This window comes from Argopecten irradians, chromosome 8, assembly GCF_041381155.1.
Source record: "Argopecten irradians isolate NY chromosome 8, Ai_NY, whole genome shotgun sequence".
In the NCBI taxonomy this organism is placed as follows: domain Eukaryota; kingdom Metazoa; phylum Mollusca; class Bivalvia; order Pectinida; family Pectinidae; genus Argopecten; species Argopecten irradians.
Window position 1 is genome coordinate 35,116,243 of NC_091141.1, and position 26,329 is coordinate 35,142,571.

The window sequence follows — 26,329 nt, forward strand, 5'->3', positions numbered from 1 at the left end:
CAAGGTCACAGGGGTCAAATAGGCTAAAATCTTAAAGCAACTTCTTCTCAAGATTCAGAAGGCCCAGGGTACTGATATTGGGCCTGTAGCATGCTGGGATGAAAGGCTACCAAGTTTGTTCAAATTAATAACTTTGACTTTCATTCAAGGTCACAGTGGTCAAAAAGGCTAAAATCTTTAAACGACTTCTTCTCAGCAACCAGAAGGCCCAGGGCACTGATATTGGAACTGTGGCATGCTGGGATGAAGGGTTAACATATATGTTTGTTCAAATGAATGACCTTGACCTTCATTCAAGGTCTCAGGGGTCAAAAAAGCTAAAATCTTTAAAACAATTTCTTCTCAAGAACCAGAAGGCCCAGGATACTCATATTGGGCCTGCAACATGCTGGGATGAAGGGCTACCAAGTTTGTTCAAATGAATGACCTTGACCTGCATTTAAGGTCACAGGGGTCAAAATGGCTAAAATCTTTAAACGACTATGTTGTATTGTGCCAATAATCAGATGACCGTTAATTATAAGGCACATGGGCCTCTTGTTTTTTAGTATCATCGTTTTATCAACATTTATAAGTTTTAGCTGCTGGTTTAAGGAAAATTTGGTATAAAGCTAGCTGTAACTGGTATTAGTACATGCTTAAATTAGAACTGTTGGCAATATACCGTCGATGAACCAAAGCTTGAATTGTACCAGTAGAAATCAGAAATCATGGTTTGATTATACGCTTGCTGTTCCAATACAAATGGGACCTATCTCGGATAAAATTGGGTTCCACAAAAAGTTAAATTTAAATGTTATAGCTAGGGACATGTTATTATATACAGAGTAAAGACAAACCCTGAAAAATAGTGCAGAAGCAAACATAATAGTTGCTTGGAAAATCTTAAACTGCTGTTACAAATATGATATTGATCATGAATGTCTATAGCTAGCTAGCTGTTAAGTTGGTCACCAAGAATTTAATGTTATTTAAATCGTACATGTACTTTAGAACTTTCACGCCAGAAACATTAATACTCCGATAACATTGTGTGCTAGATGACATCTTTACACTAGTACTATATATATAAATGTTAAGTGTATATTGTCCTTGATCATGGTCACAGCTCCTCTGATGAGTTCGTAACTTTCCAATATTGACATTGTAAATATTTGATAAGATATACGGTCTGATAATACGATCGAGTATCTGAGATAATCGTGCGTTAAATAAGGTCAGGGATGCAATAGTACTGATGCATGCATGCTGACATGTACATCTATACGTATACACACACGCCGTATACACACACGCTTAAGTCTGTCAATTTGTCAAGGTCGAGGTATACGTACATATTCTTGTATGGAATGATAATGGCGATGACTCACAAATTAATACATTTAATTCATTAGATATAGATATCTGATTCATTAAATCACAAAGTAATGAGCATTAATTACTATGTCATCAGTGATTTTTCTCCTTATATAATTAAATATAACTGGGGTCGGTAAACGACCCAATTCCAAATGCCAAACTCCCCTATTTTTTTCCCAATTACAATGAAAAATTCCCAAATCAAATTGCTGAAAACCAAATAAATCCCGGAAATCTCTCCTCTCGTTTAATCGAAAAACAAATTTAAACCATGTGCGCTCTGAAACTGTTGTGATGGTCGTCACCTTTTGATAAATTGACAGTTTTAATTTACTGTTTTACAATATTTAATCATCACCTATAATACCATGTTCATTGATGTGTAACTTTTCCCCAAAACTGCTCTTTTCGTGATTAAAAATTCCCAATTGTAACAAAAACATTATCCCAAAAATACCCTGAAAAGTCACTGATCATATGCACCCTAATGTAAAAACTAATTATGCATGCTCATGCCATCAAACCTGACCAATTTATTGAAATATTAAATATTTCAATTTTAAGTTTTAATCCACAATAAATTAATATTGAATTTTCTATTTAAAAAAAGAGAGTTAAATTTTATTTCTGTAGAGTTTTTCACATATTTGTTTTCTTTCTTTATTGTTGTATTTTATTTATGTACATTGTATTCTTGAATCTAAATTAATTTATCTTTAGATTTTAACATTTTGCTTGAGATGTTAATGCTAGACAAAATAAAAGAAGTAACATAGCTATAATAATTAATGTATGAATTTTCAGAATGCAATATATTGAATTCATGTTAAAAAATATGAATGTGAAAAAATAGAGTTATCTCCCTTTTTTCTGTACTGAGAATTGATAGGCCAAATAACTAAATATGTACATGTTTCCAGTTTTACCATTTAAAAAAAAAAATTAGGATTAATACAGGCCTAGGTTAGCCTTCTTTTTTATATATGATTTTATTTAATATATTTTTATTTGTTTATTTATTCATTTTTTTGCTTCAGCAATGTTTTATGCAATTAATCCGTAAAGGCTTCTTCCGTGCCTGATTTGATATTTTGCTTTTACAAATTTTTTTTTGGTCGCTATTTTTGTTGGATATAATTATATATAATCGTGTTTGGCTATTTGTTTGTTGGTTTAGACATGCATGGTAGATACGCATAGCTATATAACAGGCGGTGATTTTAACATTAATTTATAGCTGTATATATATTTATTCCCAGAAACAATGCATTTTCTTTTTCTAGCCTTCATTTGTTTGATGCATTATCATATATGTTATAACAGAAAACTATTGCAATAGATCTAGAGTTACAACAATCGTTGAAATATATACATATATATATCTACAGGTCCCAATTTTATGAGCATTCCTTAATTATATCTATGAGGAATTTGATCAATTCCTTAATAATAAAACTTGAAATTTTATTAGGAAAGTATTACAGATGTTAAGCAAAGCTCTTTTAATTATAATTAATCAGTTTAGATTCTTTCTGATAACTACTGTAATGCTAAATTTTATATATGGAGAATTTTATGTTAAGGGATTCAAATTCCTTTAAAATTAAGGAATGCTCATGAAACTGAGCCCAGAAAATTAAAGTACCTGTATGACAAATTGGTAATTGAATTTACATCTTATCGTCATGTGAGTACATACATTTCATATTCAGACATATATATGTCATATAAGAAATAATTAAATTATACCCCCGCAACAAAGCTAAGGGTGTACCGGTATGTACTGGAATCTGCATGTAGGTCGTCTGTTTGTCTGTCTGTCTTAAAAGCTTGTATAGATCTGTAGACACAACTTAAATTTGTCCGACAAACTCCTCCTAAAGTACGTACTTGACAGGTTTCGATAAAATTTGGTACACAGAACCCTGACATAAAGGGGAGTTGAGTAAACTATAAATAGGGTTCTGCAATGTAACTTAATATTAATGAAGTTACTACTAAATTTGTGCAGCGGGGAGTATTAACTTGTCCAATTAAATCTGGCGACAGTTCAAGTTATAATTACTCAAATTTTTTTCCATTCATTTTATATTTTTCTCCTTCACTTCCATCTTTCAAATTGGACAGACTGATTGGTTGCAGATACCGGTAAGATTTAGCTTTACGGAGAGTCTTATATAATTACAGTAGCGTGTCAAACAGATTTCATTTGTTGTTATATATGCACAGTAGTTTTAATTTCTGGTAACCATTTTCGAGTTATCTGGATGTTATTAGAGCTGCAATGATACATTTCAAAATGCTTTGATACGTTTTGTATCGCGATAGATGTCTCATGGTACGAATATTCTATTTCACATATTTTTGATTAAGAGGATAATGTTTAATTCAGAATAATTGTAATTTAAGTTCATTTTTCTTTATTTCATTTGTGCTCTTCGATTTAAATTTTCTTTAAAAAACACAGGTAACAGCCACTTTGTGTTGAGATTTAATTTTGTGATATTTCAATCCAAAATTGATTTATTTATTAAATGATATTTCAACTGTAATATTTAACTGACTAAACACATTTTATATATATATATTTTTTATGATTATTGTGTAACGTATATCAATCAAAACAGCATTGATGTTTCAAACATCATATCGTGAGGATAGTATCGTGAATTGAAGCAAATTACGATGAATTGTTGCACCTCTATAGATGTAATTTGGTATAAAAATTCTTGTCATGTATGTGTGTTATACAGAAAACAGTTAACCCTATTCTGATGTTGACCCTGTGTATATTTGCATAATTGCATGCTTTTTTTTTTTTTTTTTGCTTGTAATAACTTAAACATGTGCTTTTAATTATAATCATTGTAAAGCTTTTTAATTTGAAATAGCTGAAATGGTGCTGGTGCTTAAAGGCCCAATATCCGTATCTTTTTTATTTTTTTCATGACCTAGAAGAATGTTGAAAAAAAATCCTTTTGTAAATCATGCAGAGACAGGACTGTATCGAAGTCAAGATGAGTGGTAATGATTCGGAATATTTGATAAAACATCAAATAAATATTAAACATCGCAAGGTGGGTCCCACTTAGTCAAACAAGCCGAAGTTAGCCAACATTGTAACGTCGTTGCCGAGAACGTCATGTGATTATACCGTAACTACGTAACGTCTGTCCGAACTCTTCCGAAAACGGGTCATGAACTTTCCGACTTCCGTTCGCCAATAATCGTAACTTCTATGGCGACCAGTTTAAAATGAAGGCATGTTTACATGTATCGACTTTCGGCAACTGTTGTATCAAAGTTATAAAAAAACCATTATAAACTCTTTAATATATCTTAATTTCAACTACATCTACAAATACTAACAATATCGGAGTCGAATTTAACTTGAAATTTTGTTGATAGTTACGTGTAGTGTGGCTAAAGGAATATGGATCTTACAAAATGAAATACTTCTAAATTATATCATATGATCTGTATTTGTTGACCATGATGATCTGAAGTATCGTGATCCACGCCACTTCACTGAAGCTTAATTGTAGCTATTTAATTAACTCATTCACCCCGGGAGACACATTTGAACTCTTCTAAATCAAAGGCTAGAAGGGTTCATTATGAATTTTCAGGGGTCAATGAGTTCAATCGTAGAGCGTTTGTAACTCTTGTTCAATACCTGATACATTTAAATTTGAAGCGACGTTAACCTTTTGCCTTCTTTGATTTTAGATCACAACATCTATTCGATAATAATTTATATATAATAGCTCATCTAGATCTGCTTCAATCTGTAAGCTCTTCCATACTATTTATATATGCTGGAAGATCTTCTGGAAGACTTCTCTTCTAAGAAGATGCAAATCAAATACGGGAGTTTTGAGATCCCAAAACGACGTGAGTAAAGTACTATTTACCGTCGATTAATCCCACCTTTCGGTGATTATGACGTTGTCATTTGACGTGAGTTTCGTGACGTCATAATCACCGGAAGGTGGGACTAATCGACGGTTAATTGTACTTTACACACGTCGTTTTGGGATCTCAAAACTCCCGTATTGGCCTCTTGCAATTACAATGTGCTGATCATGAAATGGCTTTAAAAGATGGGATTTTGCTTCATTATACTGCTTACTGTTTATAATTATATAATTACTAATTAAAATGATACGCTGTGTATATTCTTTACTGCTTACATATATTCTGTATTTACATATTATAAAGTTATCTGCCCTTGCGGTAGGAATGGATTGTGACATCATGTGTTTGTGAGCTTAATGTCATACATTTCTGAGAAAACAATGTTAATTTCTCTCACAAAATATAATGATGTTACATTAGATATACCTATTCGCAAGGGAGTTAACTCTGTAATATGCTTTGCAAAGATGGAATATACAAAAATATAATTCTGCTTCATTCTCCATCCCCATTTAAATGAATACAGTCTCAGTCTGAGAGGAAATTAATAAAAATATAAATACAAACTGTGTCTATATACATGTATAATATGTCTGATGATCGACTGATGGATTACATTTGCCAGCTGTCACATATAAATATGTATATGAATCAAAGTTGGAAATGAAGTGCATTAACCCTTCCTCAGATTTGCCGTCTGAGTATATATATATATAAGGTTAATTATTAGGTATACCTATATATCCTAAAAGGATGAAAAAGATTAATCAATAGAAAATTATATTGAATCTATCGATACATTAATAGTTTTATATCGGAATGTTGCTGAGATGAATATGTTACAGAATACTTCAAAGTTTTAAGCTATCTAAAATTTGAATATTTATTATTATAAAGATTCAAACACATTGTTGCATGAATTTATGAGCACTAATTAAAAACATTTAATGACACTTCATGACTTTTACATTTTTTAAAATGAACAGGCTTAAGTTTTGAGTTTGATCATGCACCTTCTGATTGTGATTTACAATGTACAATATAAGGCATGCTGTGAATATGGTATGTGGTACATAACACATAGCTATGATAAAGCCTATTTATACGTACCTACTAGGTTTTGTGTGGCTCGGGAAAGCTCAGGTAATTATATACAGACATAGATGTTTAATAGGAAAAGCGGTTTATAGTTCAAAGCTGGGGCTTATCTGAACATAGATATATTGTATACTGTATATATATCAACAGACAAGGACATTTTTGGTACCATATTTATTCAACGATCAAGGAAGATTTTGAAAAAAAAAGTGGCATGTTTAATTAATTTGTTTACTTTTGTATGGTCTGACCAGGCCAGCACCATTTTTTAGTGTGGCAACGTTCCCTAGCCTGATATTGTACAAAGAGTTAATTAGCATAAAAAAATAAAGCTTATTTTTCAGTTGAAAGCATTAACTAATTTTATCTATATTATCACTCTTAGCATTTGATAATGTACAAGAATTATATTGCAGTCATTAGAAAATTAAACTTTATCTTTTCTCATTTTCTCAGCATATTTTCTGTTACAATCATGATCTGAAGTTGAAGTTATAGTATTGTATGCCAAAATGATAGAATAAACATCAATGAAATCTCAAATCTGAAAATATTAATACTGGTCTAGTCTTTGATTTAGAAGTGCTTAAATGTGTCTTCAGGGTTGAATGAGTTTATATCGCGAGGCAGCATTTTCTATGGTTTGTCCATTATACAAAGTATTTTATGATCAGCTGTTGTTTGAGACTTGATGTAACTTCAGAAAACTATATAGGTATCTAATATATGTCTTTCTGATTTTAGGCATTCGAGAAATTACGTACCGAACAACCAGAATTCCATAAAAAGATTCAGCCAATCAGTGGAGACATATCTTTAGATGGCTTAGGCGTCTCGGAGGAAGATGCCGCACTCCTTCAGGAAAAAGTTAATGTTGTATTCCACGGAGCAGCAACAGTGAGGTTCGATGAGCCACTCCGTGTCGCAGTTGAAATGAATCTCCTTGGTATTCGGCGGATGGTGCAGTTCTGTCGGAAGTTTAAACACCTAGAGGTAAAATGTCTTTTTTCATAGCCTATAGCTACAGGTGTTGCTTTGATGAATTATATATTATGATACATAATGATAAAGTTAACAATGCATTCATGACCCCACGGTTGTTGAAATATAATGCATGAAGAAATTTTTCCTGACAGTGTTAACATTTTTTTCTATTTATCAAACTTTTTGAAACAAATATAAAATGATTTTTCTAAACTTCGTAACAAAGTTTCTACTTCTACTGGGTTTTTTTGTGATATCAAACTTTTTGAAATAAATACAAAATTGTATGAATCAAAGAATTCAAAAGCTTGAAATTAATAATGACAATTAATAATGACAACTTTTTTGAACAAATTAAAGTAAGCTTTGCCAGCAGATCCAGAAATGGAAACAAGCAATTTTTCAAAAATAAACAAATTATTTTCAAATAGCGAATAGATTTTCAGAAATGTTTTGTTAGACAGCTTTTTCCATCCCATAATTATTCTTAGTCTGCTACTTTATGAATTTGTGATCAGAATTTTTAGCTCGCCTATTCGAAGAATAGGGCGAGCTAATGTTGTCACCACGGCGTCGACGTCAGCGTCAGCGTTGGCGTCCCATTTCACGTTAAAGTTTTGAGCAAGTTTCTGTTTCGTCAATTGTTTAAGCTTAAGTCATCATAAATGTTTATGATTTTATTTTCCTAATGTGTATGGATGCTGAACGTGATAATACAACCAATTTGGGGCCCTTTAGGGGTTTTTGAGTCTGTTAATTTGTCATATTTCCATGTTAAAGTTTTTGAGCAAGTTTCTTTTTTGTCTATTGTTTAAGCTTAAGTCATCATAAATGTTTATGATTTTATTTTCGTAATGTGTATGGATGCTGAACGTGATAATACAACCAATTTGGGGCCCTTTAGGGGTTTTTGAGTCTGTTAATTTGTCATATTTCCGTGTTAAAGTTTTTGAGCAAGTTTCTTTTTTGTCTATTGTTTAAGCTTAAGTCATCATAAATGTTTATGATTTTATTTTCGTAATGTGTATGGATGCTGAACGTGATAATACAACCAATTTGGGGCCCTTTAGGGTTTTTTTGAGTCTGTTAATTTGTCATATTTCCATGTTTAAATAGTAAATATTTGAACATCAACTTCTTCTGAATAGGCGAGCTTTGCTGTTCTTCAACAGCTCTTGTTTAGTGTATGATTTACTTTGAGCAGCATCAGTTTATGGATTGCCATTTCTACGAAATTTATCTTAGTATTTTATTTTGCTCTGTTCCAGGTTTTCCTCCACATGTCCACTGCCTATGCTAACTGTGATAAACCTTTTATAGAAGAAATGATATATAACCCTCCCGTCGACCCACAGCGACTAATAGACGCTCTCGAGTAAGTATATATAGGTCCAATACCATAACCCTCCCGTCGAACCACAGCGACTAATAGACGCTCTCGAGTAAGTATATATAGGTCCAATACCATAACCCTCCCGTCGACCCACAGCGACTAATAGACGCTCTCGAGTAAGTATATATAGGTCTGATACCATAACCCTCCCGTCGACCCACAGAGACTAATAGACTCTCTCGAGTAATTATATATAGGTCCAATACCATAACCCTCCCGTCGAACCACAGCGACTAATAGACGCTCTCGAGTAAGTATATATAGGTCTGATACCATAACCCTCCCGTCGACCCACAGCGACTAATAGACGCTCTCGAGTAAGTATATATAGGTCTGATACCATAACCCTCCCGTCGAACCACAGCGACTAATAGACGCTCTCGAGTAAGTATATATAGGTCTGATACCATAACCCTCCCGTCGACCCACAGCGACTAATAGACGCTCTCGAGTAAGTATATATAGGTCCAATACCATAACCCTCCCGTCGAACCACAGCGACTAATAGACGCTCTCGAGTAAGTATATATAGGTCTGATACCATAACCCTCCCGTCGACCCACAGAGACTAATAGACTCTCGAGTAATTATATATAGGTCCAATACCATAACCCTCCCGTCGACCCACAGCGACTAATAGACGCTCTCGAGTAAGTATATATAGGTCTGATACCATAACCCTCCCGTCGACCCACAGCGACTAATAGACGCTCTCGAGTAAGTATATATAGGTCCAATACCATAACCCTCCCATCGACCCACAGCGACTAATAGACGCTCTCGAGTAAGTATATGTAGGTCCAATACCATAACCCTCCCGTCGACCCACGGCGACTAATAGACGCTCTCGAGTAAGTATATATAGGTCTGATAACATAATCATCCCGATGACCCACAGCGACTAATAGACGCTCTTGAGTAAGTATATATAGGTCAGATACCATAACCCTCCCGTCGACCCACAGAGACTAATAGACGCTCTCGAGTAAGTATATATAGGTCAGATACCATTACCCTCCCGTCGACCCACAGCGACTAATAGACGCTCTCGAGTAAGTATATATAGGTCCAATACCATAACCCTCCCGTCAACCCACAGAGACTAATAGATGCTCTCTTGTATGTATATATAGGTCAGATACCATTACCCTCCCGTCGACCCACAGAGACTAGTAGACGCTCTTGAGTAAGTAAATATAGGTCTGATACCATAACCCTCCCATTGACCCACAGCGACTAATAGACGCTCTCGAGTAAGTATATATAGATCCAATACCATAACCCTCCCGTCGACCCACAGCGACTAAAAAATAGATGCTCTCGAGTAAGTATATATAGGCCTGATACCATAACCTTCCTGTCGACCCACAGCGACTAATTTAATAAATGTTCTCAAGTAAGTATATATAGGCCTGATACCATAACCCTCCCGTCGACCCTCAGCGACTAATAGACGCTCTCACATAAGTATATGTAGTTCTGATACCATAACCCTCCTATAGACCCTCATCGACTAATAGACGCTCTCACATAAGTATATGTAGGTCTGATACCAAAATCCTCCCGTCGACCCACAGCCACTAATAGACGCCCTCACATAAGTATATGTAGGTCTGATACCAAAATCCTCCCGTCGACCCACAGCCACTAATAGACGCTCTCACATAAGTATATGTAGGTCTGATACCAAAATCCTCCCGTCGACCCACAGCCACTAATAGACGCTCTCACATAAGTATATGTAGGTCTGATACCAAAATCCTCCCGTCGACCCACAGCCACTAATAGACGCTCTCACATAAGTATATGTAGGTCTGATACCAAAATCCTCCCGTCGACCCACAGCCACTAATAGACGCTCTCACATAAGTATATGTAGGTCTGATACCAAAATCCTCCCGTCAACCCACAGCCACTAATAGACGCTCTCACATAAGTATATGTAGGTCTGATACCAAAATCCTCCCGTCGACCCACAGCCACTAATAGACGCTCTCACATAAGTACATGTATATGTAGGTCTAATACCAAAATCCTCCCGTCAACCCACAGCGACTAATAGAAGATCTTGAGTAAGTATATATGTAGACTAATAAACATGGGCCTGACCTATTTTCCTCGGGTATTCCCACGTACAAGATAAATATGGTATATTATATAATAAGTGCACTTATTAGTAACATCAAAATTTTTAATGTTGATTTTCATCAAATCTCCCTAAGTATATCATATGGTGCTAATTAACAAGTGCAAATCTTCAATATGCTAATATTTAATTGTAAGGCTATAGATGGATGCACAGTGCAGATTCTTAAAATATCACAATGTTAATGCAAAATTAACAGTTTGAAGGCTAAGTAAAAGAAATTATATTTTCATGCTATGAATTGTCCATCAATTTGAACTTTTGAATGTTGGGTAAAAGAAAATATATTCGCATGCTATGAAATTATCCACCAACTTAAGAAAGCATTATTCCATTATCACTACAGCTCAAATCTTGAAAAAATAGCCATCAGAATTTAAATAATCAATGATCGAATACAAATTAGTAAAAGTGTGGCATTTATTAAGTTAAAGAGTGAATCTAGAGAAGAATTAAAATTAAGTCTTAAACTGTGAATACATTTCAATAGCTGACAAACTAGTAAACTAGTTGTAGTACACCTTTAGGCAGTTATATATAGAGCTCTAGGAAGAATAGACACAATGGCACATACACAATGAGGCTCTTCCTGATATTGTTGACATAGCTAAACACCCATTGAATAGTGCAGTTTGCCTACACCTCGTGCATGTAGGATGATCAGATCATGTTCAGTCAGTGTTAAAAAGACTGCCGCTGAATTGATGCTATTTATGGAAACTTTGCCCTGTATGTGAATGGTTGTATTATGATGCTAATGGAAATGTCGTTAAGAAAAATATTATGGTTTCCATGAATTGTTATTAATGGAAACATGAACAAGTATTTTTAGGATTGTATACATTATAACATGATGCTAATGGGGAAAATCTGAAGCCTATAGCATTTGTGTCAAATGTGTATTATTAGATTTAGTGTAAGTGTGTCAGTAAAATGTGATATATATACTGGTGGACTACATATATGGTAACACAAATCGGGTAATGGTAGAATTATTGTTATCCAAAATTTATATAAAGGCTAAGATGGACATGAGATTGATGGCCTTCATTTTATGTGGTCAAAAATTTTTGTATGTTTAAAACCACTCTCTTCTTAACACTATTCTTGTTAGGCTCCATCTACTTATATATTATAATTCACCTCTAAATGACACCCAAGTTTCTCTTTAATCTACAAAAAATCTTCAGAGATGAATACAAGCATACATTTCATATCACAACTGTTTTCTTGTACCCATTATAGACGGACCCCATTAAATAAAGTGATATTACCTACTTAAAATGGCTTTACAAGGTTAAATGGGCCAAATTATATCGTCACGGTCGACCATTTTTTTTATACATACTGACAGTGATAAAGAGTAGTAGGCGCTGGAACATTCATGTATTGATATGCATTCTGTTAGTAGAAGTTATTCTAGTCATTCTAAAAAAATAAATTTATTTTGTGGTTCCATATACCATCTTTAACATACATATACAATATTTGACTCAATAAGCACCCTGTCCCTATAAGCACGTGCACCCTCCCCTTGTAAAAGCCGTTCTAGTCATTCTAAAAAATAAATTTCTTTTGTGGCTCCATAAACCATCTTTTTCATATACAATATTTGACTCAATAAGTGTCCCCTGTCCCTATAAGCACCCTCCCCTTGTAGAAGCTGTTTTAGTCATTCCATAAAATAAATTTCTTTTGTGGCTCCATAAACCATCTTTTTCATATACAATATTCGACTCAATAAGCGTCCCCTGTCCCTATAAGCACCCTCCCCTTGTAGAAGCCGTTTTAGTCATTCCAAAAAACAAATTTCTTTTGTGGCTCCATAAACCATCTTTTTCATATACAATATTCGACTCAATAAGCGTCCCCTGTCCCTATAAGCACCTAGGCCTCCCCTTATAGAAGCCTCAATTTCACTTAGCCTTGAATTAAATGCAGACTAAAAAATAAAAACGTTCATGTTTATTTATTTATTTATTTTCTTTAACAAATTGATTATGTGCAAATTTGTTTCTGTTCAGCGCCCCCTTATTTTTTCAATTTTTACGTGCCTTAGGCGTATATTTGGTCAAATACGGTAGATATACCTATTGCATCAGTAATCAGTGTAATGGATATTTATTTCTTGCAGATGGATGGACGACGAAATGATCGAGAAGATCACCCCAAAATTGATCGGGAACAAACCCAACACATATACATACACTAAGCAGTTGGGAGAGCATTTGCTGGTAAAAGAAGGGTCCGATCTACCTCTAGCCATTGTCCGTCCCTCCATAGTGGGCGCGTCTTGGAAAGAACCCTACCCGGTAAATTTTCATTCACATTTGCTGCATTACACATGTTCAGCTTGTCTTCTAGGTCTTAAATACAAATTTTAAAGCAATAAAGATACCATGAAAAAAACTGTGTATTAAAATTTGCAAAATGAATAATATTACTATATTTAGATTTTGTAGAATAAAGGTATACGTCAGGGTGACGCCTTGGCCCTTTACTTTTCAATACTATTTTTAATAAAACATTGTTACTCATTTCTTAAATTGATGAAATTACTATAAATCAAGTGTGAACTGTTAGTGCTATAATAAAGCTATTTAATGCTATATGATTATATATATTTATATCATTCTATTCTTATAATTACTAAACAGCAAAATTGAAGAATATACTTCCATGTTTCAGGGATGGATAGACAACTACAATGGACCAAGTGGACTATACATCGCTGTAAGTAATTAAGTCAAGTTAAACAAATACCAACAACAAAAATCATTTTTAAACGAATGTCTAGATTTACAAAATTCTTGACTACTTTTAATCATAACTTTCATTTTGTGACGTAATGATAAAATGACATCACTGGATGCAGCAATTACTATATATAGCTACTTAATGCGAGGTCAGAACACATAAATTTTAATGCAAATTTTGATGAGTCCAAAGTTCCCACAGGAGTCCTAAACAGTCTTAAGTTTAGATTTTGCCAATCACAGTTGATGTTACAAAAATGTCATTTTTCGTTGGCTAAGCAAAAAGTTCAGTCTAGGACAGTGTCATAATCCTTAGAACTAGACTTGTCTGTGTGAGTATTTGTATTCATTGAAAATGTATTATTCTTTAAGATGGAATATTTGACCTATTGCCCTGTTACAGGCTGGTAAAGGAATCCTGCGGTCAGTGAAGGGTGACTTCCGCTGTGTGGCAGATATTGTCCCGGTAGACCTACCAGTGAATATGATGATAGCCGTGGCGTGGTACACATCTGTCGCCAAGCCCAGTTCTACTCTTATTTACCATTGTACGACGGGGGGTACCAACCCATTTACCTGGGGAGAAATGGGTATGTATCGCCGTCTCCAAACTAAGGGGGCCAACTCTGTCATCCTGGACTCAGTTTTCTTTACATTTCTTGACTTTAGGAAATATCTTCATTTAAAATTCCCTATAGGAAAGCATTACAATATAATAGTTCCTTTACTTTGAAAAAAAAAAATCTTCAACTTCTGTTATGCTTTGCCAATGGAGAATTTATAAGTCAAGGAATGTTTTTGAAATTGAGACCTGTTGTATTCTTTATCATTCAATCATCCTTTTTGCATCATTAGGAAATTCAGATAAAAAGTAGTCATTAGATTTAAAATTCAACAAGAGTTTGGTAATTGGTCAAGGGGAGATAACCCTATGATTAAACTGATATATACTTTGGACAGGAAAGACTCCTTTTATGTATTCAGGATAACTAGGTCCACTTTATTGTGCATTTTATGATTCATTTCGATTTTTGTGTCAGTATTTACAGTTGATTTATAAACTTTAATTTTCACAGAGGGCGTTGTGATGAACTTCTGGAAAAAAGTGCCGCTTGATTCCTGCTTTAGGAGACCAAAGATCAGAGTGACTATGAACAGGTATGGCGGTGTATGTTTCAGAAATAAACGCTGTTTGACTCATTCACACGATGTTTTGAGGTTTAATCATTTCTCAAAGAGACAGATATTGTAACAAGGAGTTAAAATGATAGCCAGAATTTTCAAACTTACATTGACAAATGGAATATGAATTAATTTCAAAGTATTAATATGATTTATTTACAATGTACATACTTATGTATTTGAAACAGGGTAAAAAAAATGTTTTGGTTTATGAAAATTTAGGTTAAAGTTTAACCATGATATCAAGTCAGTTAAAGTGAATAGTTGGGCAAAGAAAACCAGTCTAAATGCATTCATTGGCCTTCCAAAAGTTCTCACATATTAATACGACGGCCAAGTTCTGCTTACGTTTCCCAGTTCTGACCATTAAAGTAAAGGAAAGTTGAAAGCATTGAAAGCGAGGCTGCGTGGAAATGTAACCACGGACATAGTCAGTTGGGAGTACGTTTTAGAATTCCTATACTTTAAATTAATATCTTCGTACGCAGACAGATTTTGACGAGAGATTTTATTTTTCCATTTCATAAGAAATTATACTGGATACATTCACACCATTTTTACTGACTTAAGCCATCATTGCCCGACTGTTCACTTTAAATCTTTGAGTTATTAAATACTTTGGCTTATGTTTATATTATACTGTCCACAACTAGGGGAGGGGGGGATCAACCGACTACTCCTCCTGAACTACTAGAGGGATTTTGAAGAAACTTGGTATAGCAATAATCCTTATTCATTGTAGATGTGCGTGCAATCTTTATCTGAATAAAATATCTTCATCTTTTAAGAGTTATTCCCTTTTGTTACAAAATGGTCCATGATGTAAATGTTGACTTCCTGGACGAAAGATTTAGTTCCGTCTAAAATAACAATTTATTATTTTACAGCATGCTCCATGACTATTGGGTGTTTGTGAGTCACATGATACCAGCATACTTCGCTGATATGGGCTACTGCCTCATGGGAAAGAGACCAAGGTACGTTCATCATCCATCATATCATATTATTCAGGGCTCGAATTTCAGGCTGTTTTACTTGCTTTTTGCAAGTAGATATACCAGAATAGCAAGTGAAAAAATATGCACTTGCTTAATTTAGCAAGTGGTTTTTATCAGGGACAACTGTAAAAATGGCATATTGATTGTGAAAAATTGTTATATTGGAAAATATGGGGACCAGTTCTTACTAAAATGTTGTTGATATACATTATGTACCTTTTCATCTCACAACATTATACATGATATAAATGATTTTATATATAAAAAACTGTAATTTACATATGGATATTTAATTATAAGTAAAAATACATTTTAACAAGTACAAATTTAAGGCACTTGCTATTTTTAACAAGTGACGAAAATTGTAAAATTCGAGCCCTGTTATTGTTATGTAAAATCTAAATTTAATCATTTGACTAATAAATTTGAAAAATAGAAATAAGATACAATAAAGATGAGAATATTTGGAAAATTTCTTACGCAAGCGGGAGAAAACAGGAGAATTTTATTCTTTTTCAAACTGGATACAATGATTTTTTGGGAGTCTCCAACATCAATTCAGGAAACTTGACAAGTATTTGTTATATTACCTTGCATATAATTAAGTAATTCTTTATCAATCTTTACACTTTGAGTTTCCAACTCAAGTCAGGAATCTTAGCAATATAATATTAATCTTACTTCCTCTGGACAGAATGGTGAAGATCTACAACAAACTCCATCGGGCCATGAACTCACTGACATTTTTTATCACACATTCCTGGGAGTGGACCTACAACAATTTGGACATGCTCAAGAGCCAGATGTCACCCGAGGACAAGAAGGTGAGAACAGCTTGATAACCATTCTGAATATTCCAGGGGTTACTATCACTGTCTAAATAACCTCATCTGGACTATGTCATAGCTTAACTGAAGGCATTTCATGAGAAACAAACTGACCAATCACAGGAATGAAGAGAGTTCCTTTGAAGATTACACAGAGCGATGCCCAGCTTCAAAACCACAAACTGTACTGTTATTAGATGTAACAGTATATCAGACTGTTATTGCCCATAGTTCAGGGGTGGATAAAACAACAGTGGTAGTAACCCTTGGAGTATTGAGGAAGCTTCATTACCAGTATGCCATACACAGTGTTTAAAATAACAAACAATAGTCTTTAAATAGCTTTTACTTAATTCATGGTGTTTTGAGTACATTAAATACAATTTATTCTTCCATACCTACACGTGTAATGCTGGCTGGTCCAGGGCAATACACTCATGTTGCCTGAGGATGTATTGCATGGCTACCCATGCAATAAAGCCTTGTAATGTCATAGCGTCAACAAAATATCTATTTCCTCGGTAAAATTTTAACATTTTTTTTCACAAATATGACTGGTTTTACTATAAAAGATGCAAACAATGGAATTTTTGTTGAAAATATCATGTAATTTTTCATGTATGGAATATTGACTTCCAGTCCTGGATTTCTTTGAATTTATTTCAAAATGGCGGGATATTATAGTTGTAAAATTGCAATAAAACGTCAAGGTATGAAAGAAAAATACTCTTTCATAAGTGGATATGAAGTATAGGGATATTCTACCCTAGGGATCACAAAATGTTGCAAAACCCTCGGCAAGCCTCGGGTTTTACTACATTTTGTGACCCTCGGGTAGAATATCCCTATCCTTCATATCCACATATGGAGGAGTCTTATAATATGATAAATGATGGACGTAGACTGCAAAGCCTGTATGTCCATATAAATATATAAAAATACACTTTAAGTGATTATCTCAGCGAGAATGCAGAGATGATCATGAGTCTCCGCTATAAATGTTGGATGGATGTTTGTGTCACTTTTGTTTGTGATGCTTTCAATACAACAAGTCTGATGTCGCATTGAGATAGGCCTATTGTGCACTAGGAATGTCGAATTATTGTTGATTTATGAATTACTCAGTATTGTTCTTCAGGTTCCTTATACAGTTATTTGCAGATTCCGGAAAGAAATACATACATGTAAATAAATACGTAGGCCTATTGTAGGCCAAATATTTAAAAATGCGGCGATTGTTGTATACTTCGCAAGCATGGTTCAGGTTTGATATCGGATTCTTGAGAAAACAAATAGGAAACAAAGATCTAATGAAACAAATAAATGGTCCTCAATGCGATAAATTTGTTATATAGTCAGTTACTGACCCCCTATAAAGGCATAGAGGATCAGTAAGAAGTATAGGAGGCTCGGGCTACTCCCTCGCCCCCTATAAATCTTACTGACCCTCTATGCCTTTATAGGGGGTCAGTAACTGACTATATAACTAATAATATAAAAATACAGATCTATTGATATTTCAATATGAATACCTTCATTAAAGTTAAAAGTTTGTGATCTTTCAATGCACCATAAAAAATTCAAAGCAAGCCACTTCAGCAAACATAGTTTTATTTAATACATTTTTCCATTTATTGAAATTCATATCAAGCCTCCCTTCCATCATAAATTTGTAGACCACCATTACAATTTCCCAGTCAGCTTCTACTTCTGATACATTTCTTCAGTACATCATTGGGTTTTCATCTCCAGCATCTTTTTGCTAGCTGTTGTGTAATCTGATCGTAGTTAGTTGCCATAGTGATGTAACAAAGGGGAGGGGAAACAACTCTGTTGGTTTGTCTTTCCTGGGATTTCAAGTAATTTTGGAAAACACTTTGTGACTCTTGACTCATATTTTTGATGATTCATTTTATTTTTCAGAAATTCTACTTTGACCCACGAGGAATGCACTGGCCTACTTACCTGGAGAACTATTGTCTAGGAACAAAGAAATACCTTCTCAATGAGGATCTATCAGGACTACCTGCTGCCAGGGCCCACCTCAGGAAGTAAGTCTTACAGAGGAAATTTTAAGAAGATAATTAATTATGTCTTTTAAACAATATACTAGGTCCAGTACAAAAATTGCACTGTCACTGATTTTTGTCGTGTGTTCGATCGTCAAAGTTGATTGGTCAAGATTAATGCCTCTACCCCTGGTGAAACTAATCAAATATTAACTCATTCACCCCTGAATGATTTAGAAGAGTTTAAATGTGTCCTCAGGGGTGAATTAGTAAATGAATTACACATGATAACAAAGGAATTGTACATGTGTGCCAAGGGGGAAATAATCCTTTTTAAAGTATGGGATACTGCTGAAGACACTCAAAAAAGAAAATTGAATTTAAAGAAAATCAAATAAAATTTGTTATTGTATGAAAGTTATGGATACAAAATGATTGGATACCTCTGTCAGATGCTTGTGTCTATAACTTCACAAATATAAACTATTGGAAACTTCCTTTTTCATTCAAAAATTCATTCCACAAGTATGTAATATATATATATATATATATATATATATATATATCTGTCTACTTACCGGTAATTTTATCATTTCTTTATTTTTCAGACTGAGAAATATTAGATACACTTTCAACACCATTCTCCTTGTAGCCCTGTGGCGCGTATTGATTGCAAGATCGCAAATAGCACGGAATCTGTGGTTCTTTATAATGGGCCTAGTGATGAAGTTTGTGAAATATACACGTATAACGAGTACGATCGGTGGAAAATAAACACCCTGGAGGTTTCATTAGACAACAGGGTGCCCGGAACCATCAGTGGAAGCAATACGTTGTTTGGACAGTTATATGCAGCTCAACTTTAATTTATACCAACAGATACAAAAATATCTCATTTTAAGAATTTAAAATGTTTTGATAAAAAGGCTGCAGTATTCATGAAAGGAAAGCATTATGATTTGATAAGCTGAGTGTGGTCTGTAGAAATGCATAATTGAGTTTTACTTCATATGGCTTTAAAAAGATATATATTAAGCTTAATTTTAATACGTGTTGGTTATTTGTATTTAATTTTAACATGATTCAAAATTTGTATTTCTGACCAAAAAGAAAACGTAAAATTATTGTTTAACGGTTTTAAGAGAAATCACTCCACTAAATTTTCTAGTCATTTCCGGTCTTTCCCTGGTAGTTTTAAATGTTAGTGTTCGAGTTGCCAATTCAATTTGTCCATCACTCTTCCAAACTTCCCAACTCTATGATTAAAAAAATATATATAATGGTCTTAACTTTAAACCAGAAAGCTCAGCAGACATCTTGGATAATTGTTAAAACCATTAGAATTTTCTTGAAAAATGTCAATTGCGTGAAATGTAACGCCAATTACATATAATGTAATGCCAATTGCGTACAATGTAATACCAATTGGGTACAATGTAATGCCTATTGCGTACAATTTAATGGCAATTACGTACAATGAAATGCCAATTGCGTACAGTGAAATGCCAATTGCATACAGTGTAATGCCAATTGTGTACAATGTAATGCCAATTGCACACAATGTAATGCCTGCAATTATGTACAAAGTATCAGGAAGTGGAAAACAACGCTGTTTAGATGAATTTACTTTCATAGTATATGTATGTTCTAGCATGATGTCATACTTGAACTCAATACTTCAAATACAATTGGTGACAAAATTTGGAAAAAGAGAGAGAGAGAGAGAGAGAGAATGAAAGAAAGGTTGCAGTTTTCTTTTAAAATTATGGTATATAATTATGCACCTGTGGAAGAATTCCTCAACTATAAATAGTATATCTGTAAAAAATGTTGAAATGGCTACATTTTTCCCATGAAGTAAAGAGAGAGACAGTTGAATGCAGTTTGTGTAATGAGAGATGCTTTATTTTAATAACTGCATTCTCTTTAGTTGTTTTTATCATTTGTTTTATATATATATGTATCTGTTCAACTTCCATTAATATAATACCTTGTTTGTATGTAAATTATTTAGTAGATCCAGATTATTTTTTCAAAGTTGTCCTATTATAAACACTCAAGTAGAATTTATTCCTCATTAATCTCTGCACGTGGATAGTGTAATAACAAAATGTTGTGAGTTATCTGCCCCTTAATGTAAACCAACTTATTTTCGTGCTGATTAAATTTCTTATATTTTGCGGGGAATAAAAAATCGTGAAAGTTAATGGCCATGGAAATGTCTCAAACCCTGGTACAACTGAACCACGGAAGAAAAAGCCAAAAATTGAATCGCTGTGAGAAAGTCATTAGGGCCTAAAGCATGAAAAGTTGAAATTCAATTATCACAAAATAAGTTGGATCTCAATAGTAATATTTTTAAATAAGCACACCCCATGACATAAGAGAATCACTTTTATATGTCCTGAGTGGCTTATTGTAAAAAAATAATAACTGAAAAACATTGCTATAAAAATACAATTATTGTTCAATATGGAAATTATTATCTTTTATTCTGCTAACAGCTTTCATTAATTTATTCGCAAATACATTCTAGCATGGTTCTTAACCATTATTAATTAAAAGTTCTAATTTTCATAGATTCACACCACGAAAGCTATCATACTGCAAACAATTTGAAAGCTAACTTGTTGAAAATTCCATGCGTGGAAATATGTTTACGTAATATTAATGTAATCTAGTGCTATGTAAAAAATGACTTTGTCCTAATGCCGTTTAGATAAGGCAACACTCAAAACAAATATACGTCTTCTTAGGGTTACCCGACCGACCCTAATTTTTTACCCACGACCTTAATTTTTGTTCCACTTTTCTACACACAAAAAAAAAAAAAACATTAAAAGTCGTGATTTCTCGATCTCTCCAGTTACGGCCATTATTTTAGAGTGAAAGAAACTAAAAAAAAAAAAAATGTCGACTTACCGACCCTATTTTTTTTGTCAATGTAGCCCTAAACAGACTTATTTTTTTGCCTTATTGTACTGCAAAAAACTTTTAAAAGTGGATAAATGATGAAGGCTCAAACCTTCTGGGGATATAGATGTTTATTCCGAAGGGAAACTATTTAAAATTTGATTTTAATCATTATTTGTTATAATATAAAAGTCCCAGCCAATGCGACTTAATTTGTTTATGACCAGTTTGACAGATTTACGTTAAGATACATTCATTGAAAAAATGAGTAGTATATGTGTATGCTTTAGGATCGTATGTTAATAGTTACGTTGTTAGAAATATATAACAGTTAGAAATTGTAAATACACCATCTATATTATAATATATTACGTGAAACATGAACTGTCCGCTCTGCAATGTATGAGGCCCCCTTATGTACAATTTAGAAAAAATATTTCTCTGTTTTAGATTTTTCTTAAATAGACAACATGTCCAATTTGATATGTTGAAATGTAATATCTTTTAAATACATACATGTATCACAGGAATTATCCAAATTATGTTATTCTGTGTGAAAAAGGAGGCGAGATACTGGGGCTCTTTGAAGGACTCCAGTATCCATCAAACTAAACCTTATGATTTTTGTGAAGAGATTAACTTCAAATCAAATTGAAGGTTTATTCTGAACCGTATCTCTTAATCCTTAAATGCAGACGATTTTGTAATAGCCCCAAGTGAAATTACATTTTTGAGCTTTTTAAAATTGATTTTCATGCTTGGTTTTTGTGGTCAACGATTTATGAATATCTGAATGACCCTTTATAAGCCGTTTAAAGTCCTATTAGGTGTGTAAGCATGTTAAAAATACATTATTACCAATTACCAGTCATACATTTACAAGCTTGCAAATATTAACAGACAGGAAAGAGTTTAATATTGGACAAAGGGGACAGATTCGGAATTTGGTGAGTTGGGTGACTTTTAACTCATTCACCCTGAAAATTTCATAATGGACTGGTAAATCCTTTGGTTTAGAAGAGTCTAAATGTGTCTCCAGGGGTAAATGGGTTAGGGTTTAATAGTCACAAAGTCTGTTTCTCTCATCCATTGTCAGTGTATGATTTCCAGTATTTAGTAATTGCACAGGGACCTGATTCCATACTCAAAGACTATGAACTTTTCTGCACCATGTATATCTTACAGAATCAATTACAACATTCCTTTAAAGTGTAGTTTATGTCCTGTATGTCATGTGTCAGTCATGTGACCATATCATGTGACTATAGTCACCAGACCATGTCAATAACGACCAACTGTGTCTTGTCCATTATTTTCTTATCTCAAAATTTGATACTGGTGCAGAAAAAAGATGCTTCCTTTTCAACTAGTGCTCAATATATGTTCAAGATTTATGTGAACTGAATATTTTTTTCCCTCTTTAACTCTTTCATCGTTACGTATGTGGTCTTTGCATATTACAGAGTTCTCTCCCCCTGCAGGTACAATGTAGCTTGGTATTGATTTTTACGTCATTATTTTATGAGCGAAAATTACATAGTGACAGTTTCAGAGAAATATGAAGTAGTGCTCATAGACGAATAACCTCATAATTAGTACCTAGCCGCAAGGGCAGATAACTCTGTAATATGCAATTACGAAGTAGCCAGCACAGTAGGATGTTTTGTCTGTTTGTTTATTCCATGGCAGAACTCTCACAGTTTATCAAAGTCACAATTTTCACGTGTTTATCTGTTGACTAAAAGCACAATAATTATTAAACGAAAGCGTTTGCGACTAAGCTTGATTCTCAATATATTTATAATTGTCGTCATTTATGCTAGCCTTAAACACCATCATTGGAAATTTTGTTCCTAGAAATAAAATAGATATGTTATTGCCTTATATATATATCAACATCTTCAATATCGCTTATCACATTAGCACAGTTCCAAACCAAATCTAAATCTTTTGTCTGTCTTAAAAATGAGTGCAAGTATGATATTCAACACTAGCTTATTATGTTACGTAATCAGTAATCAATATGATGTATGGCTGAATTTTTTTAATGCAGTTTAAATGCCGATTAGTGCTGTCAGTTATTTCTAAGATGGATATATCTGATGGTCATTGGCTTAAGAAATATATGAGAAGATGATAAAATGACAAGGGTTACTCCGACTTTATCAAGCCCTAATGTTTTTTGTTTTTTGTTTTCTTTTTTAATATCTTGCTTCAACACTTTTCAGACTGTAATAGACACATTACAAAACTAGTTATCTCCCTTGTAACAGGACTGGCGACTCGTATGGTACTCTTTCTCATCTTCCATGAAGCTTGAGACGAGCTACAAGAGATTTTTGTTGACTCTTGTTTTGTTCTAGATAAATAAAGCTCAATTGTTACATTTTATACATATGTACACACACACACACACACGCACACTCGTTTTCCACATACGTAGATGAGGTTAAGTGTCAACAGTTTGTAGTTGTTTTGATGTCACGTTTTATATATGTATGTGCTTATAATTATTTATGAACAAGAATGTATTTGTGTATTATTCATTAATCAAATGTTATTTTTTCCTGTTATCAGTTTCCTTATTAACACTGTTAACCACACCCAGTACCAAAACAAGCTTGGTTATAAAATTCCCACAATACATATATATAAATACTGTTGTTAATAACCTATTTTTATGCGAGATGAAATTTTACCGGCAATTGCAAAAGTAAAATTGCTTTGAAAAATATATCAATGCAATCCAATTTTGCATTCGATACTGTAATTTGCGAATTTAAATCACTGTTTTTGTTTTTTTTAATTTGTTAATTTGAAACATGAAAATATGAAAGTAAGTAGCAAAAAGATAGTTGGTTGTCAGTACATTGTATTTGTCACATCAAAAGAAATGTGATCATAGGAATTCCTAAAAAATCACAATCATGAATTATCCAAATAATATACGATAATAATGTTCTAGCTTATAAACAACTTCAATATTAAAAGAGCTTTATCAATTCTTAATTTGATAATTATATATGTTTTTGTGTATTTAGTAATAATCCATATATAAAAGCATATGATTTATAGTTACATAAAAGATTAATTAATTTGCTCCATAATTTGGATTGTTCTTACTGTATAAAACGAAGAGTTCAAGTTAGTTTTTACAAATGAATATAATCTTTTCTTCACTGTAGATAGTTTACATGTATTATGGTTTATAGAAACTTTTGGAGTGAAACCTAAATATCAAAAATAAATCTTAATCCAAAGTAATTTGATATTCAAAAACGTCATGACAATGCTAAGACTATGTTTTTTTTCTCTGAAACCTCATCATAAGGAAAATTCCCTGTTTGATCCCATTCTAATTTGATATGGAAATATTTTGTATCTTACTGATAATTCTGATTTCTTTTAAGGTCTCACCTCAAACGCTATCATGGCATCTTACTAATTATGATTGTAAACTTCATGATAGAAACGGGCAAGCAATATTGTAAAAATACCATTATGTAATAATTAAATTTTTCATCTTGTACTTTAACTAGTAACTTAACGGTGCATACTAAAGCACTGGTAATAATTAGTTTTCTAATCAGTTGCAATTTGTTTTTGAATTGTATGACTATTTTTTGCTTTAAATTAAAAAAGAATTCCTCATTTTTATTTCATTTTGTTGAGTTTGCTTTCATTGCATGAAATTTCATATCCTTTTCTTTAAGTTTGCAAATTCATCAATGTACATTGGAGTAATGTAAATGTACATTTTTTTTTCTTTTTTCCAAAAAATCCTATGTGATACCCTCTTCTTTCCCTCAAGCTGTATTGTTGTCTTTTTATGTTGAGAACTTCATTTATAGAAAAATGGTGTATATCGATTCTTTTTTTTTGTTAGGACATGGCAAATATTGCTCTACGTGAATTTCACAAGAATTTAATATATAAAAAAACCATGTGAGTTTCAAACACGAATTTCACGAGGAAATGTCGATTTTCACATGAAAAAATTTCCATGAATTTCACATGAAAAAGTATATTCATGAGAATTTCACTTGGAAAAAGTAAAGTGAAATTCATGTGAAGCAGCATTTTCTATGTAAGAAATAAAGCAGATACAGTATAATGTAAACCTGAAATTTTCGCATTTAATTGTACTGAAAAACTTCCTTATCACACAAATATATAGAAAAAGGAAAAAATTAAATAAATCTTAAAATGGTTACTTTTGTTTGTTGTTTGTATCAGTAGCATTGTTGATTATTGTTGATACTTTACTTACCTGTAGATAAGATTTGTTGATAAATTACATTTGTTCAATTTTAATGCTTACTGTAAACAAACTTATTTTTGCCAGTTATTATATAACGAATAATGAAAGTTCACTTATATCACGAATAATGAAAGTTCACTTATATTACGGATAATGAATGTTCATTTATATCACGAATAATGAAAGTTCACTTATATCACGAATAATGAAAGTTCACATATATAACGAATAATGAAAGTTCATTTATATCACGAATGATAAAATTCACTTATATCATGAATAATGAAAGTTCACTTATATCACGAACGATAAAAGTTCACTTATATCACGAATAATGAAAGTTCACTTATATCACGAATAATGAAAGTTCACTTATATAACGAATAATGAAAGTTCACTTATATCACGAATAATGAAAGTTCACTTATATCACGAATGATAAAAGTTCACTTATATCACGCGTGATTAAAGTTTACTTATATCAC

The 26,329-nt window shown here is 33.0% G+C and overlaps 1 protein-coding gene across 2 annotated transcripts in view; it reads left to right on the forward strand.

The window, feature by feature from the left end:
* The window catches only part of LOC138330220 (fatty acyl-CoA reductase 1-like), a 38,517-nt gene extending 12,723 nt beyond the window's left edge, over positions 1 to 25,794 (forward strand). The window contains exons 3-13 of one of the 2 annotated variants that reach the window (XM_069277676.1): positions 3,487 to 3,507; positions 7,120 to 7,368; positions 8,628 to 8,734; positions 13,033 to 13,210; positions 13,587 to 13,631; positions 14,058 to 14,244; positions 14,731 to 14,812; positions 15,724 to 15,813; positions 16,529 to 16,658; positions 18,585 to 18,712; positions 19,279 to 25,794. In XM_069277676.1, the coding sequence (XP_069133777.1) occupies positions 3,487 to 3,507; positions 7,120 to 7,368; positions 8,628 to 8,734; positions 13,033 to 13,210; positions 13,587 to 13,631; positions 14,058 to 14,244; positions 14,731 to 14,812; positions 15,724 to 15,813; positions 16,529 to 16,658; positions 18,585 to 18,712; positions 19,279 to 19,444 (1,383 nt within the window). In that variant the 3' untranslated portion in view covers positions 19,445 to 25,794. The remainder of the gene's footprint in view (positions 1 to 3,486; positions 3,508 to 7,119; positions 7,369 to 8,627; positions 8,735 to 13,032; positions 13,211 to 13,586; positions 13,632 to 14,057; positions 14,245 to 14,730; positions 14,813 to 15,723; positions 15,814 to 16,528; positions 16,659 to 18,584; positions 18,713 to 19,278) is intronic. The other variant, XM_069277678.1, reaches the window with a different exon arrangement.
* Positions 25,795 to 26,329: the final 535 nt, after the last annotated feature.